Genomic DNA, 18,290 nt, shown 5'->3' on the forward strand with positions numbered 1-18,290 from the left:
TTTGGCTGCTTCCCAGAGTCTGCAGTTCTGCTTGTGTGTGTGTGATAGAGAGACGAGGGTCCCTGGCAGCAGCTCCACATAGTGGGGGACCTGATGAATGAGGAGGGGGGGTTAAGATGGTCAACCATGAGCTGCGAGCCTTTCTGTGTGGTTGTATTTCAGGGCCCAGTGCCACTCTGTTTCACTGCACTGTTCAGTGTCACAGGCCTTGTTTTCCCCCAGAGATGTGGTTATTATTATCCTGACCAGAGGAGATGTTTGATGTAACAACAGTAATTTGAGCAGGGGTTTTGGACAGCAGTGCTTGGGTATTTTCACCTCCCAGGGAAAACCAGAGGCTCAGAGCTGTGTGTGACTGTTGACTGGCGATGTTGGTTTCATAATAGCTGTAGTCCCACATCCACTGATCACTTGATGGAGGGACATAAAAAAGTGTGGTGGGGAGTTAAAGCTCTTTGGATGAGAGACCTTAGCATGCCTGAGCACATCTAATGTGATTCATAGGTGTGGGGTGGAATGTACACTCACACAGGTACAAACACCTCCCATATGCTGTTATGTTTGTTTTGGACATCATCCATAATTATCAGGTACGTGATGAATCTGAAAATTATATAACTAAAACTGATCACCAGTTGTTAAGCTTATATAAGTACAAAGAAATTGGTTTTCTTGAACTTTAATGTCAATCCAAGACACTTTGTCAAGTAGTTTGGATTTTTTGGAAACCTTGGGGGGAAGCATCTGTTTTTTATTGTGTTGAAACTTTCAGGATTCTTTTCCAGAATTTTATATTATTCGAAAATATAATGGGATATTTCCAGAAACGTTCAGGATTATTCAGTGATGTTAAATGGAAATAATAATAAAAAAATCAGAGAAGTTCTAAATAATTTTGATAGAATCTTAAAGTTTTTTTTTTAATTCAAGTTTTGGGGGGTTTTCTAGAAATTTCAATTAACATTTTATGGAATTTTCCAACAAAGCTTTCAGACATTTTCTCCATAAACTTTCTGGAAATTAACCTGCAGAATTTCAGAGATTGGTGTCCCCCCTGACACTTTTGTGAATGTTTCATGAAAACTTTCCAAAATGTTCTTAAAACCTTCAGTAACTGCAATAAAAACAATAGTGAACTTCCCAACATACTTCAAAATGTTCAAGGAATTCTCAGAAACTTAAAAAAGAAATTCTTAAAAATTAAAATTATCCCAAAAGAAATTTCAGGTCAGGTATTTAAACAAAAAAAAGATTCCTTTTTTGGAATTTACAAATAAACTTAAAGGAATAATCCTGGAATCGTTCAGAACCTTGAGGCAAAAGAATAAGATTTCTTTTGGAAATTCTTCAAAAATGTTTACTGAAAATATTTAGCAGTTTTCACTGAAACATCCACAAGGATTATCAATGAACCTTTTCTGATTTTTCTTTAAATTCCTCAAGAATTTTGCTAGAAACATTTGGGGATTTTGTGTGCAATCTTCCCAGAGACCTCCAGAATTTACATAGAAAATTTCAGGATTTTTTTCCTGAAACTTTTCAAAAATATACTTAAAACTTTCTGGAATATTCTTGGGGAATCTCAGAAACTTTTGGAAAATTATAGGAAACTTGGTCAATTTCCAGAGGCCATAAACGTACCGATACTTGAGGGAATCTGTCAGAATTCGAAAAAACGTTTAGGAAATCACTTCAGAAACATTCCAGAGTTTTCCAGGAATCCTCAGAAGTTTTTAGAATTTCCCCTGAAACTTGGGGACTGCTCTTGGAAACTCTGCGGAAAATTCACCTGAAATTGTCAGTAAAACACTTCAGAAAACAGTCATCTCTCAGCCTCATTAAGTACCAACCTTGGAGAGGTACAGAGGAGCAAAAACCTTTAAGAAGCACAATTTTAGATGCAAAAAAAGTATGAATGCTGGTGTACAGGAAAGAACAAAAGTAAAAGTAAAAACAAGAGTAACAGTTATTGGCAGAACATTTCAACTGTGTCAAAGGTTGCTCTGTATGAGGCATTCACCTCCTATTTGTTTGAATACTTCATTTTAAAAATGGTGAACAACTATGTCAAATCTTTGAGATTCTGTTTAAAAGAATCACCTCTAGTTTTCAAATTCAACAGCAGGTTACTACAAAAAGTCACTTGTTTTCATCCAGAGCATTAAGATCGTCTGCTTTATCGCTCTCTCCACTTTCACAAAAAAAAGCATACAGGTGAATTCAACCATCTCAACATGTTCAGGCCTGTTCTCTGGAGGTGCACTAAATGGTTCTGGGAAATGTTGGAAAGCACCACACAGGTTGACCTTAAGTGTTTAAAAGTAAATCCAAAAATTCTACCAAGCATAAGTATCAGATAATAAAAAGAGGATCAGACAGAGGTTGCTGATTCTTAAAGAATAAGTCCAGAATGTCAATTGTGTGATTATGTACACTACACTGCAGGAATAGAAGTGCTGGCTTTCGTAAACTTTAACAGCGTAGATGCAGAGTTGGATGTGCTGACTTTGCATTCCACAACAGCCTGTGTTTATTCTCTGTACAGTATACCTGACCAATTTGCCTCATTTGTCTTCCTGTTTATTGTGCATACCATCAGCTGCTCCTCTCCTGCTCAAACCAGTGGACACACACACGCACACACGCACACAGGGTGTACTCCTAAGAAATCAAAAACTGGCTAAGCTAGTTTGGCAAAAAAGCATGAGTGAGAATTAACACACATTGGTGTCAAACACACACACACATACACACACACACACATACACTGACACAGGATCCAACATGGAGGCGTGTTACAAACAGGTTGGTTTTATTTTTATTGGAATACATATGGTTTGGCTGTACAGTTGGCAGCTTCAAGAGACCTACATGCAGAGTGCGCCAGCCACAGAAAGGTTAAAACATGCACAATGAATTAAGTCTAAAACAGAAGAAGAAAAAAAACCTCCCCACACAGTTCTCGCCGACACACTGAGAAGCAAAAAAAAAACCATAAACCCTTTTGATCTGATTTCCTTACAGTTTGTGTTGACACCTCTATCCGTCTCTTTCCTCTGCACACAAAAGAAACACTCAGCAATACAAAAAAGTGAATGGGCCTGAATGTCTTGCATCTGTGCGTGTATGTGTGTAAGATAGATGAGATCCAGTTATTCGTCAATGCCTGCTAGATTATTTCTATAAGATTATTTGTGTGCGTTTATAAATAGATATGTATATACACTTATATTTCTGGGGCCTGCAAACTTCTTTCTTTGGCAGTACTTACAAACACACAGCACAGAAGATGTACAAACCCTGAATTTATGAGCGAGGAAGAACAGAGCAGCGACAAGGCCGGAGCACCGAGCAGTCCCCCCACCCCCCCCCACCACCCCGATAAAAACCGACCACCACATGTTAAACCGCTCAGCGCTCCAGACCTGCTCACTTCGCTTAAAACGCACATAGCTCTCATTCTTCAGTGACTATGACACAACCCTTCTCTCTGATCCGTTGTGTGCAATCGTGTCTCCAGGTCGTGAGAATTGTCTTGCATTAAAAGAAAACACATAAAATACAGGAAGAAGTACTCTCCAGGAGTGTAAGAACAACGAGGAAGATACATTATCTGGCAACAAAAAATGTCATTCTTAAAATCAAGATGGACAAATACTTAATATATTTCAATAATAAGGCCCACTTTACAAAATTACAAGATTTTTCTTAAATAAAATCTATTCGATATAGCTTCCAAAATAAGACATCTTTTGTTTAACAAAGAAATTAGAACATATATAAGCAGTAAACAAAAAAAGAGAGAGAAAGCCTATTTTTTATTTCCCTCTGATTTCATTACAGACAGGGAATCCATCTGTGGAAACACTAGTGGCGTCTCCGACTGTAAACTGGAAATACTGTGGAATGATTTTGGCACAGTGTTAGAAGGCTGAGACGCAGGTACAACAGGATGCCATACCTTGAAAATACACTCAAACATGAGCCATTGGCCAATTTCTTTAAAAGAAGTTCATGAGATGATTGTTCAATACTCTAATTTGGCTGGTGGACGAATACTTAACATACGTGACTGTGGGACATTCAGCAAACAGCTACTGAAGCAGAGACAAAGTACAACTCCAGGACAAAGGAAAGGAAACTTTCTGACAAAAGGGGACCAGGGCGGCATTAGTTGTTTGAGGTCTTAAAGTTAAGTGCTAGTTAAGTGCAGATTACAGCCTCTGACACCCAATGACACCATGACCCCGGCCTTACAATGGAGGCCTTTCAGAATAAGGGCCTATTGCCCGAGAACCTTGCCACTCCAATCTCCACTAAGCACGTTCTAGCTCTACTTTACAATAAGGACAAAAACAATGAGTCAGAAATGAAGGATGTTTTTGCATTCACCAGATTTGTGTTCCCTCTTTAGTTAGCAGGAAAACTGATGGTCTTTCTTCACTTTCTCCAGTTTTCAACACGTTCTTGTCCTGGTGGGAACTTTCTACATTTATAGCAGCAGACGTTCACTTGATTCTCTGATGCAGACCAATAATTTAGGGAGAAGCGGAGCCAATGAAAACTCTGAAATAAATCTTTAAAGCCTCACAAAAGTCCTGAAACCTGTAAAGTCTTCACTTAGGTCCCAGATGCCCCCTTACAAAATTCCTCCATATCATACAGCCCCTCACAACTGAAAATAATAACCAATAAAACCAATATCACGAGTAGCCTCAAACATGACTGGGGCTTCAACTTGTGGCTCAGTCTAGTAAGGTTTGGATGAACAGAATGGACATGCGGGCGGGTGTTCGTGTACTTTGGGGCCTTGTAAGGAAAAAAAGCGGCATGCTAAGCCGAGGATAGAGTGTAATCTTTGCCCTTTAAAGAAGCCCTGTTCTTTGAAGCCGGTCTCCAGGAGGGAAATCCTCAGACGCGTCATAAACCTACAGTTTTCCGACAGCTGGGACCCCCAAACCCAAGCACTCCCTACAGGGTGAGGGAAGGGTGAGATTGAAAGAAGAGTAGAGACATCGGGGGAGGGATTTGTTGCTGTGAGGATGGGTAGGCGAAACAGGAGGACTGTCAACGTGGTAGACTTTCATTTCTTTCTGGTAAGGGGGAACAGGTGGTAAAAGGAGGCAGCGAGGGAATGGTTGCAGTGGGCGTTCGTGTTAGCACTTGCATCACCAAGTAGCTAAATACAGAAACGCATACCCACAGTGATGTCACCCTCGGATATATTTGAGCTATGCATGCCAACTCTGACAAACACACACATGCTCATTTGTCATTCGGCGCCCTCTCACTCTGGGATCTGCAGCAGCTTATGACACCTTAATTATCATCTGAGCTTTAAATCGAGCGCCCCCGCTGACATATTGATAACACCACACACACATACCGACGGACGACCACACCACGTGTGTCTCTGGCAGCATGAGCGCAAGCAGAGCTGGACATCTGATACGCCCTCGTCCGTTTTAATTATCCCTAAAGTGGACATCACTGCCAAGCTGTCTGTAGAAGCCCTGAGTCGAGATGTAGGACAGGATTAGATGCAGCCCTGACCTCTGGCCTTTCAGCTTCCTAGGGAGCTGCCCATCACTTTCTGGTGACAGGCCCCTGGTCTCCAATAAAACAAAAACTTCTGAACCAACAACATGTATCACCGCTGTTAAGGAGACTGCTTTTCCTTTAGGATATCCCAGGAAGACACAGAGACACACATTTTAAAAAAGGAGGTAAGAGAAAGGACGGGAGACTTCTTCGAAGGACTAAAAGGAAAATTGGAATCTGTAGAAAGAATGACAGGCTGAAGGGAAGATGGCATTCCCTCTTGGTAAATAACAAGAGTGGCAGTAGAAACAATAATAGAGAAAGCACAGAAAGTCTTGGCGTGAGCACTGAGTGCTCTCAACAGTGCGTCTGGTCTGTTTTTGCTCAATCATAAAGCCAGCAGCGGCCGTGAAGAGGCCACATGGCAATCCTTTCTGCTCTGCTGACAGACAAATCCAAAGGACATTGCTTTTTGGGCGGTGTGGCCTATATTTCTTAAAAGGCTGCTTTGAAGTCCGAAACAATCTCAGGGAGCCTTGTTTTGACATCCCTTCCTTTTTTAACGCGTCAACCAAAATACTTTTACAACGCTCCACTCAACAATCCTGCAAGTGTCAGAAATATAAAAAAGTGAGCCTCACAGCTGGTGCTGAATGTTTATCTGCACAGCAAAGAATACAACGTGACGAGGGACGATGTACTTCTACAGCATCCCAAGGCACAGAAATAACTTACTGAGGATGTTTCTAAAACATGTAATGAAAACATAATGAAGATGTGTGACGTTTGGACACATTATTACAGTGATCACTTCAGATCGGCATGTGAAGCAGGATGGCGGACATTGTTACAGACGTTTCATGGAGGGACAGATTATTGATTGCATATAATCTCCTGCTTGCATAAAAATAGAAGAGACAAATCAGCACCTGCCAGCTGACAGACCCTTTCACAATAAAAGACCCAGGACATAAAATTGAGATGGATAAATATTACAGCAAACTGAGAAATGTACTTATTAAACTGATCCGTCATTCCCACTTGAAACAACATTTGAACTCTATAACAGCAGGGAAACCAGGGTGAGACGGTGCCTTAAAGTTTGTTCTCAGTTATGGCTACAGTCTTGTTAGACAGACAGAACGCAGTCATGTTGAGTTGGTGCATCAAGCTATCAAGCAATTGGTCATTATCAGCTGCATTTAAAAGACACATTCATTAATTTGTCATGGGAAGTTTACATTGCCTGTCGTACTGCAGTAAAACTCGCTTGTCAGATCTATAATCCAGCAGGAGCCCGTCGAAGGACTCAAATGTTACAGAAAAGTTTGACATATATGAGGTTTCTTTCACAGATATGCACCATTTACCCCCTTATTTTATTACTGGCCACCACTCAATCAGTTTCTACGGCACCCCCTTTGTTGCAGTAGGCCCTGCCAATGACAGTTTGCTCTGAAATACCAACAAGTCGATACGATGTAACAAAATAATACACCTCTATAGAAATAACAAATGAAGATAAAATGAGACGATTCGCACGGCGAACCCAGTCACACACTGGCTGGACTGTCAGTTCCTTGTGGTTTGAAGTCTTGTGTTTTCCAATGACTGGCTGGCGTGAACGCAGCGTTTACAGCAGCACTGAAGACACGTCCTCCTGCCAGGCCAGGTTTGCTGGTAATATGAAGTCCAATGTTCGCTTAGAACTGAGACTCCACTTTGCTATGGCTCTCTAAAAAACGCACAAGTGAGGACGACTGCAGTAGCTGTAACACAAAGCACCATGAAAACTGTAGCATGATTCAACGTTATGGACAACACTCTTCTCCCAATCCCAGAATTACTCTTTTCCTAAAGTGTATTGCATTTCATTGCGTGGAAACTACGACTCATATTAGTCCTGATACAGATGAGCAGAGAGGGAAGGGGTAATGCAGAACAGGAAGCGAATTACAAAGAGTAAAAATAAATCATGAAAATGTCAAAAATGATGAGTGATGTCTGTCAATTATGATGCAGTATCAGCTCCTTAAATGCAAACTTTGAGCAAACTTCATGCTGAGTCACAGTCTTTCAAGTGCTCTTCATTCATCGCTTTAAAACATGCAAATGTTTGCTCAACGTCGTAGACACCTAATCGGATCCAGTTTGAGGCTGCATGCCAGAGAGCGGGGATAACAATTAGCAATGTTAAATGTTGCATGTTTCTTTTGTTTGTTTGTTTTGTCATGAGTTTGTATGGTTTTGTGTAAATATTTGAAAGCACATCAGAAAAACGGACCATCAAAGCAAATAAGTGCTGGGTAAATGAAGAGATGGTTAATGTTGTCAAATGACGGTAATTCGCTTCCTGTTTTTGGTCACATTGAAGGTAAAGATCCTTTAGTTCATGGAGGATTCTGCATGAAGATCTAGCCCTGTGAGAGGAGGAGGAGGAGGCTTTTTACTGCTGTTGGTTGTTTTTTTCCCACGATGTATGAATATTGATACACTGAAACTCTGAGATCCAGCTCCGCTGAGGTCACTGTAATGGTCCTCTGAGAAAGACTTTCTCAACACTTGAGTCCTCCTTCCTTGTACTCTTATTAAAACCCTTCCTGGCATGCAGGAAAACCTGCGACCATCCCTCTACGTGCCAGCCTCTCCCTTGTCAAGTTTTCGGGATTACACTATAATACATCCAACACAAGAAGCAGAAGAGGATACACGGGCTGGTGAGGTGACCTCCAAAAACACTGTACAGGCACTGTCTTTCCATTAATGCCTCTTTGGGGACAGAGAAAGTTCCGGATAGGAAGAGCTGTTCGCATCTCTGCATACGCTCAGGGTCAGAGTCAGGATGTCTGTGGTTTGTTGTTGTTCTATATGGCTGCGATTTTTCTTTTCTTTGCTTGTTTTAAAAGCAGTAGATGTTGACTTTTGGAGACGGTGGAGCCACTAGCTGATGGGAGGCGGATGTTTGGCCCTCTTTGTGCAATAGAGAGCTGAATGGAGTGCTGTGAAGAGAAAATGAAGAGAAAGAACACACTTAATACTTTTAATTTGACACAACTATTCATCTCCTTATGAAGCATCATTAGTCTGTTATTTTCAAAGTATCTTTTAGAAAGTCAGCCAGGAGGAAAAGGGCAATTTAGTGCTTATTACCATGGACATATATAAACAGTGTAGACCTGGAACACATCCAATCACAATTTAAACACTGATTCCCAACAATACTCGTGAAAAAATCTGACATTAGTCAGTGTTCAACTGAACATTTGACATTCTCAATAATAACTGAACATGAATCAATATTTACTTGGATTTAAACTGAGATGATTTGTGTTAAATTACAGTTATTTCCAGGAGGCTGATGAAGAAACATGATAACATTTAGAATTTTGGCATGCACATTGTTTTTTTTCATAGCTGGCTTGCAGGTTTAGAACAGTCCAGTTAGCCTGAAATCACCTCGTCTGTAGGTGGATGCAGTGGACCTATAGTGTAGCACTGGGGGTAACTGCTATCATGATGGATGTGCTACACCCTGTGCTGTTAAAAAAGGCTAGAGCAGCATCAGGTCAGCATAATACTTCACCACTGCAGGGATCTGAACCTCCCTCTAGAGAGAGGACATCGTTGCTCTGGGGTAATTACCACTGGTTCCTGTAATTAAAGAAACCCAGGAGTGTTAAGAGCTTCCTACCTGATATTTTGCTGTCAAAGTCCCGCTCAGATCCAGTCTGACTAATGGTGCTCAGCCTGGCGATGGTTCCACAGTCTGCTCCCCGCTCCACTCCTCCCCTCGGTTCTGGCCCCTGACCCTTGACCCCGACTGGACCACAAATCCCCTCTGGAGGAAGCCCCTGTCGTCTTGGTCGTCCTGTCATAAGAGCTCCCCAGGTGGTGAGAGTCGCTGCTGGGAATCTGTCGCCTCCAGGAGGCCGGGCTGTGGCCCGGGTTAGGACTGGGCTCTGCACTATCAGAAGCCTGAAAAGGACAGAAGTTTAGATAAAGGAAATGTTTATTTCCAGTCTCAATTGCCTTTTGTTGAATAACAGGGTTGTGTTTTTTCAGAAACGCATTCATAAGAATACAATTAAGTTCACTGCTGTAAAGCAACTCGGAGGCACTTTGTTTGGATGATTTGGGGCTTTGTTTGGACTTTTCTTATTATGTGGGCATTAAATACATGCTGTTTATGTTAACTGGTGTGTGACGAGGAAACTCTGCCATGTGGACTCCTGCCAAGGGAAAAATCCCCGACCAAAAACCCCAAACATACCCCAAGCTGAGAGATTTATAATTTGGTGGGCCGACTAGAAAACAAACCCCAAGTTACTAGTCTGTGGCGGCTATAACGGCACGTCCCCTCATAACCTCAGGAGCCCTGTTCTAAGAAAGAGAGAGTTAGATGACGATGCAGTTCCTAAAGCACACAGAAAAACGGCACCCTGCTCCTGTAATTTCAGCTTTTTTAAAAGCACCATAATTAGTGACATTTGGTGGGTTGGAGTTGGCTTCTGATGCAGTTTTAGAATGCATTCTTGCTAATTGGCTTTAATGGAGCCCTGCTGGACTGCCTTTTCTCAGTCTCCAGGGGTAACAGACAGGAAATCAGTCACCAGCAAAACCTGCCAAGTGGGCGTGTTCAGTGTGGTCACTTCCTGCTTCAGCTGCAGTGGGGAGGAAACGTCGGAGTGGCATATTCTCCTTCTATGGTAAGCCACTGCTGCAAGACCGTGGGCTTTCACAAGGTTGCCATGTAATGCACTTCTATTGTTCTACCTACGCTCAATGGGAGGCTTGGACATTGCAAAATGGCACAAGCTAATAAAAATACACATGGTTATAAAGATTCAGCATGTATTAAATCAATGATAAAATGCCTGCAGCTTCAGTTGAAGGTTATTTAGCAACCTCTGTGTGCCACTGAGAGTTTTCCCCATGAGGCTGAAAGTTAATTTAAGAAAATATCTGGGCGAGGATAACAACAGCCTGTAATAAATGTTAAGTAAGACAATGTGCTACACCAGTGGGAATCTACTGGGAACAACAAGTGCTGCTGTCAACACAAAACTGCCCATTGTGGAACACATTGAGCAGCGAGAACCTTCATTCATCTGCTGTTATGATCATAAACACCAAATTATGTCTGTTAGCTCAGCTTGATGATTGATCAAATGTACAAAAGAATAGTTAATTTCACACATCAGCATTTTTAAACTGACACTGTCAAAGATATTACATCTAAAGGAGTAGTTTTACTTGTTGGGAAACACAATTAGATAAGATCAAACGACTTCCATTTCAGAATGGTTAACATGAGAAGCAGTTTAGCTTAGCTTAGCATTAGCCTAGCACAAAGACTAGAAACCAACGTGCACACAGACATGTTTTATCCAAGTGACATGTACCAGATCATGCCAGGACCAGAAATCGATCCTAAGACCGGTGCGATGTGGACAGTAGCCTCTGTGCATGCCACGTCACCTGCTCCACCCACATAGCTTAACTGCCGTCCTGACTGAGTAATGAAAAAATAAAGCCCAGTACTGTATGTATGAACAGAAAAATACACTTAACAGACCAAACATTTTTTTTTTATACCAACCTACAAACATGTTTATTTGTCCTGTAAAATTAGACATTTTAACATAGGTGTTAGTGTGGGGTCTTCTTAGATTTTGATGCCAGCCTCTAGTGGACTCTCAATGAACTGCAGGTTTTTGCACTTAAGCATTGGCTTTATATTCTCAGGACTGGAGGTTGGTGCTTGCTTAAAACATTAAGAAAAAGCTAGCCTGATTCTGTCCAAGACTAACAGAGTACTTAACAGTGCCTCTTAAGTTCACAAACCAAGTAGCTGGACTATTTCCTGGTCAGTCTTAGTGCCAAGTTTCACTAACTGGCTACTGACTGCAGCTCAATAATAACTTTATAGAAATAGAAATGGTACCAATCCTTTTTTATCTGACTTCCAAAATGATAGCACATGTGCATGTTTACATCATGATGTCAAACTGTGCCTCCAGCATGATGATTAAGGCTTTATGTAAACATGTGTTATAGGCTTCACTCTGAAAACACTGTGAGTAGACTCTTCTTCTTAATACCAAATGAAAGCCTGTAGCATTAAGAAAAAAATATGAGCAGCGTGTCAGAGCGTCTGCTGAACAAATTATATCCATGCTTTAAATCTGTCTGCTCTTGGTATCTTGCCCGATTCTACAGAATGGTGTTGTCTTGCCAATCTAAGCCCTTAAATCACTTCACAAGCAAGACCGTCCTCTCGACATATCAGGTTAAATGTTTCGGAAAAGCTGTATTTGTGTTTGATTTGCGAAGGTGACGACCTGTTTATTGGTGATGATTTATAAAAGCCATTCTTTTATTGCTTTTCATGGATCATTTGCACAAAGTCTGTTGTCTACTGTTGAACCACTGAGAACGTTGAGAGTGTTCCAGAGACCGCTTTTTATACTCAGGCCACTCCAAGCAAATGGTAAATACTAGAGCAGCCCTGATCCAACACTTTATCTTGCCTCCACTGGTTTTATGATCTAACAAAGGATGTTTTGGTATCTCTCATCGGCTGTAACAACCCCGCTGTCCTCAGCCAAACATAAGTTCATGGCTCATTCATGTCCAGGCTGAGCAGGAAGATTTTATGCTGTTCTGTTCAGTGCTATGAAGTGTGGCTTGACTTATACTGAAAGCAAGATTGATAATTTTAACCCTTACCTTTTGAGTTTATTCATATTCATCCTGTATATTTTTTGTGTGCTGCCACAATCTTTGAGCCTAACCAACAGATATTGTCACATTTCACTGGGCAAGTTAAAAATTCTGCCTCTTGGATCCATCATGGATATCTACTGTCACCATTACTACTAATTTGGACAAACAGAGGCAGTCATGGTTAAATGGCAGTCATGGATTTAGACCATAATTATATAGCCTTGTGTGATGAAATGTGTCACTCTCCTGTGGATAAATGACTAACAAATAATTTATAGATGAGCTTTATCAAGAAAAGTTTATCAATAAGCCATCCATTTCCTCTGGGTGCTCCAGGGAACTTGAGGGAAGTAGGAGTGTTGTATCCTCCTTAAATAACTATTGATCAATAGATCGCTGATTTTCACTGTGCTCTACTCCGAAAAAAAAGGTTGACTAGAAAGGTAAAAAAAAAGTCATTTAGACCTTCTTAATATCATATGTAAACATTTGTTTTTATCATAAAAAAAGTACTATATTGTAAAAAGAAATCATGACAGATATAAACACGTCCTGTTTCTGTGCGAAATGCCATGACAAAAATAAAAGATCAATGGGACATCAGGTAAAAATGACAAGCTGCAATTCTCTCCCATCAAACCCTTAGTCTCCATCTACAAACCTCTTTTATCAACCTTTGACACTGCAATCACAAACTAATCCCAACCTCCCGCTGTCCTAACTACTGCTGTATTTATCCAAACCTCTTGGGAATGGACGCTGTTCAGACCACTTAAACGTTCTCAAGATCCAAACCAAAGACGATCGGCTGAGCTCCAAGACGTGCTTCAAAGACCAATTATGAATTGAAGGATGTTTTTTTTTCTTCCCCTGAAGCAATTTTTGTTCATAATTGCCATCCAAATGGAGTGACCGGTTCATGAATAAGATATCAGGATGAACACGGTTTTACTGCACCGCAGAGATAACTGAATGGCTGAGGGGAAATTCCCATAAAGGAGAACTCTAGTGACAAAAAACCTGAAAGCCTTATAACAAGACAGAGTGAGTGATGTTGGACAGGGTCAGATAAAGGTGAGAAGGAGCTTTATTAACTGTATTGAGCGGAGAACAGGAGATCGCCATAGCAGAAATTGAAGACAGGGTCAAGGCCATGTGATATGGGCATTGACCCCAAAACACTATGTCTAATACGTGACATGAAGCCACTTTGTTGATGTCAGAGCCAGGATGACAAAGGAGTGAGAAGAGTCAGAGACAAAACATGGAGGTGACTCCATGATGCTTTTTCTATCACTACACTTCAGAGCTACAGGAGGCATTAAGAGTTTAAACTTTGTGCTTATGGAAGCCAATGAGAAGTACGTTCCCTGTATGCATTTACAGCTCCATGTTAGCTGCTATATTTGTACAATGGCTTTTCTGGCTGAGGATTAGCCATCCTTGTCAAACATTAAGGATCTGTTAAATGTTTTTTTTTACTGTGCATGGGGATACTGATGTGATTTGGCCTTTGCTCATATGTTACAATGTTACAATGTCATTTAGCTTTATCCAAAGCGACGTCCATACGAGAACAAGAACAACACAAGCAAAGATCTAGACAAGAGGAAACAAGATCAGTACGAGTAACAAAGTGCTTCAAGTCCATTTGGATGCAGGTACTGCCAAGCAGTGTAAAGTAACATCTACAATGAAGCAACCAAACAATTTAAGACCTTCCATTATCATCATCAACAATTAACTTGTCATCATTACCATAATGACCAAAGTACCAAGTGCTGGGTCACTCCAGAGCTGAACACAGATTCTCAGAGTAGAGCAGGACAGTGCGAGTCAACTGTAGCTGGAAGACATGATCTGCCACTGGGGACAACAGTGGAGAGCAGTCTAGATAAGTGCATAGTGCTTCCTAAAGAGCTGGGTCTTTAGCTGTCTTTTGAAAGTAGAGAGGGACTCTGCAGATCAAATGGAGTTGGACAATTCATTCCACCATTTAGGGACAACAGAAGAGAAGAGTTGAGCTAGTGATTTTGAGGCCTTATGTGCTGGAAGCACTAGGCGCTTTTCAGAGGCTGAGCATAGCAGGCGAAGAAGGGGTGAAGACCTGGATGAGGGGTTCCAGGTAAACTGGAGCAGTTTTGGTTACTGCTTTGTAAGTGATGATTTGAGTTTTGTATCTGATGCGAGCTGCGACTGGAAGCCAGTGTAGCTGTTTTGTACATGTTAGGGAGAAGCACTGTCACAACTTGATTGGTGGTGATTTAAGTGAGTGCAGGTGGTGCAAAGCTAATATCACTGATTTAAGTTACTAATGCCTATGTGGTACCTAAGTTCTGATACCAATACAATACTTTTCTTAACACCTTACCATTGGGAAATTGTGACATGCTATGCTATATAAGATACATAGCTCATATCACACCAGTGATAGAACAGTGATAACTTTTTTTAAGTACTATGTCATTGTGATTCAAAATCTGAGTGCAGCCTTTTGGCACTTGATTAATATTTAACACATTGGTCTACTCTCTACCAAATTGAACCAAATACTCTGGTTTTGTGAAAGAATACACACACAACTGAAAACTGGCAATAGTAATTAACCCCAAGCAGCTATGAAAAATTGGTACAATGACCTCTTGACCCTCCACAGTCCTGATCTTGGCCTCGTCAATACAGTTGAATCTATAATTTGTAAAGAAGACACTTACTCAATTGTCAACAAGTATTAGAGTGATCTTCTACGAAACATCTCTGTGTGCAGTACAAATGCGAGACAATAAACAACTTGAGGACTTTATTGCTTTCCAAAATGTGCCCGAGGATGATGGATGAGACAGCGGACACTTTTGCATGTGTGTGTTGGTCTCCTTGGCAACATCTAGTTTATTTATTGGGGGGTAACAGATCTTATCCAAAAGGCTCTGGTCCAGCATAGTTTTATCAAACTGACAGACTGACATGTTATTGTAACCATGGAGCCCACTGTGTAAGCAGCTCTGCCTATATGTTACATACTAATAGACAAGTGAGTTATTATCAGAGCCCATTTGGAGTTTTCACCACATCTTCCTGTGACCTGTCTGAATTTTCCCACTCCATTTATTAGTTGTACAGTGTATAAAGAAGCTTGCATGTTAATCCAAAGGCAAACGTGTGATCAGGCTCTTGTGAAGAAAATACAGCAGAGCTCAGTCTCAAGAAGCTAACAAATGTGACAGTTTAAACATGGATGATGTTAAATGGAACGGACACATCTAAAAATAATTTGTTTCATGTGATCATTTAAAATGAAAGTAAAAAAAGAGGCATTAATGTGGACAGTTCCTAAGCACTTGTTCATTTTTAACATTTATTGGAAGTAAGTAGTAGAGCTGTTGCCGTCCTTAATGTTTGTGTAGCAAACCGTTGCATCCTGGCAGGGTTACAGACTAATGTGGCTGCAGATTTAAATACAAGAAAGCTATTTCTTCTCTTTGAGGTTTTTCTAACCCTCTTTTTCCCTGTCTAGGTCTTTTTCATTTCCATCCTCCTTTTTTTGTCCCACCCTTTTCCCTTTGTGCTTACAGAGGCAGCAGGACTTAGGTTTCGAGAACTGCTGTGCTAAGCTTGAAGTTGCACAGCCTGGCTCAGGGAAAAATACAAGCTGAGCTCTCATGCAAAGTGGACACACCAGGAGCTCAGCCCTGTGGTTGAACTTTCTGGACTTTTATTTTGAAGACCAAAGCTATATGTGGAAGTGCTGCAGATAATATCACATGCACAGCAATGCAGAATATCTCAGAACCAACATTACTCAGTGATATTTGAACCAAATGTTGTATTAACCGTGTTAAATTACAGGCCAATTGTAGCACAGTTACTTTCTTTGCACCGGTTTTATTTGAAAGGTGTATAAAGCTAAAGCTGTCTTTCCTACCTGTGGTTGCGGTGTGTATGATCGGCCCCAGGACTGAGAGGTAACAGGTGCATGTGGGATGATCCTTCCAGTGTTTCCTACTTCCACACTGGGAGACTGCGAGCGTTTGCCACGGCGTATTCCTGGTTCCTCAACTTCTTTATTGTTAATCCGACGCATGTACACCTAGAACAGAGGGCAACACAAAGAGTTTAATTATGTTTCTGACTTCCCCCCCCCCCCCCCCTTTCTATTTTACTTTTGTTTCCTGTAGGATTTTACTGATAACATTTTTTACAATTTCTTCATCATCTCACCTCTGCAGGGGACGGCTTGGCTCCTTTCTGCACCTCTGTATTCCCACCAGCCACTGATGGGCTGTTTATTGTTTCTTCTGCATCAAAGGTGGTTGCCCGGTAAGCCCTCCATGTTGTTGTGGCTTCTGCTTCATCTTCTGACCCACCATCGGTCATTGTCCTCGTGCCTCCTCGTCCCCGGTTGGCTTCATCCAATGAGGCTGCTCCCTTGTTCTTCCAGGTGCTCCTCACGGTCACATTCTTCATGTCTGGTAAACTGTCCTCTTGGGGCTGCTGGTTTTGTCTTTGGCGTCTCCAGCTGGAGACCGTGGTGGTGCTACTGCTGCTGCTGCTTTCAAAGCCAGATTCGGTGTCGTATAAGTCGGCAGAGGTGGTGTCCGAGGACTGGAGGCTGAAGTTGCTGCGGCACAGGTGGCTGGTGGTGGTATCCAATCTGGAGGTGTTGTGGAGTTTAGACCTTGATGAGGGTTCACTTGGTCATCCAGCCCACAGTCCTGATCCTGGCTTGATCGCCGGGTGATCTCGCTCTTGGGGATGGAGATCTCATATGGGACGGAGATGCTGCCATGGTGCTCACTGCTGGGACCTGACAAAAGATACAAATATAAAGATTTTTTTGGGTAAAACTTCCGATAGATAAGAATTAATCCATAATAAGCATAGATGAGCTGTACATATGTAAACAAGCTTGTACTGCAATGTTCGCAACAATATACATACTTTGTTTTTAAATCTATGCTGGCTCTATTCATTACTGTCTCTGTCATTGTCAAGCACTGGAGATTATAAACCTGCTAAATTATTGTTATTGTAGATTCTGTATTAACTGGAACACATTGAAGCATTCCTACAGATTATTTGTGTAAAAAGGCTACACTTTGTAAAACCAGTTTGTAAAAAACGTACCTATAAGGATGTTACTGGTGGAGGTGTGGCGGTTCTCTGATTGGTATGTGTTCACTGGACACACTGCTGCTGCGACTGCTGGTCCTGGAGAGCTTGGGTCGTTGGGGTAGATGGTTATACTACTGGTCATTTTACTGGTGCTGGTCACCATTGGTTTGGTGGAGATTTTGGGTTTGCCGTTTGAAGCCAAAGGTTCTGACATCATCATCTCCTTCCTGTCAATCTCGACAATGGCGGGCTTGATGACAGCTTTCGACCTCAGCGCCTCGCGCGGGCTGCAGACTCGTTGAATCTCGATCCCCGATGCTGTGAGCGTTGGCCCCTGGTGGCCCCCCTCAGCTAAAGGTGTTCTGCTGTGGAGCTCTTCATCAAACGAGCTCCTGGATGATGACCCTCTGAGTGGGATTCATGGACATGGGAGTATCTGGGGAATCTGGAGGCTGCAGTCCTGTTACTTACAGTTGAAGTAGTTGTTTCAGTTATGGGCTCTGGTTCAGAGGGCCTTGAACCTGTTGATTCTGTTTCAGAGGCAGATGAATGGCCCTCTGATCCATGGTCGCTGGGCAGTAGTGGAGTAAACTGGGGATCTGTAGGCTGTGTAGGATCCATTGGCTTTGGACAGGATGGGTGCGACAGATACAGATTCTTGAACAGGGTCTGTTGATTCCTGATCTGAAGCAGATGCTGTGTCTTTCTCTAAAAGCAGAAATACTATTTATGTTAGTAGAACTTTCAGGCACTACATCAGAGTTGTTTGATTCGCTGTCACTGCCAACATACAATTTTGAAAACTTTTGTAATTGCTCTTTTTAGGCTCCCCGTCAGTCTGTTTGTGAGCCGTCCTCAGGGGCTTCTGGTCATTCGCTGCTGGAGGGTAGCGACTGAGAACAGATGCTTTT

General features: G+C 41.7%; 1 protein-coding gene across 1 annotated transcript in view; it reads right to left on the reverse strand.

Annotated features, from left to right (window-relative positions):
- Positions 1-2,790: 2,790 nt before the first annotated feature.
- The window catches only part of luzp1 (leucine zipper protein 1), a 54,557-nt gene continuing 39,057 nt past the window's right edge, over positions 2,791-18,290 (reverse strand). The window contains 12 exon segments of the mRNA XM_034675762.1: positions 2,791-8,540; positions 9,233-9,516; positions 16,190-16,354; positions 16,486-16,961; positions 16,964-17,071; positions 17,392-17,422; positions 17,424-17,482; positions 17,485-17,781; positions 17,784-17,973; positions 17,975-18,091; positions 18,093-18,193; positions 18,196-18,290. Coding sequence (XP_034531653.1) covers positions 9,274-9,516; positions 16,190-16,354; positions 16,486-16,961; positions 16,964-17,071; positions 17,392-17,422; positions 17,424-17,482; positions 17,485-17,781; positions 17,784-17,973; positions 17,975-18,091; positions 18,093-18,193; positions 18,196-18,290 — 1,882 coding nt within the window. The 3' untranslated portion in view covers positions 2,791-8,540; positions 9,233-9,273.

Source organism: Notolabrus celidotus, chromosome 22, assembly GCF_009762535.1.
Source record: "Notolabrus celidotus isolate fNotCel1 chromosome 22, fNotCel1.pri, whole genome shotgun sequence".
In the NCBI taxonomy this organism is placed as follows: Eukaryota; Metazoa; Chordata; class Actinopteri; order Labriformes; family Labridae; genus Notolabrus; species Notolabrus celidotus.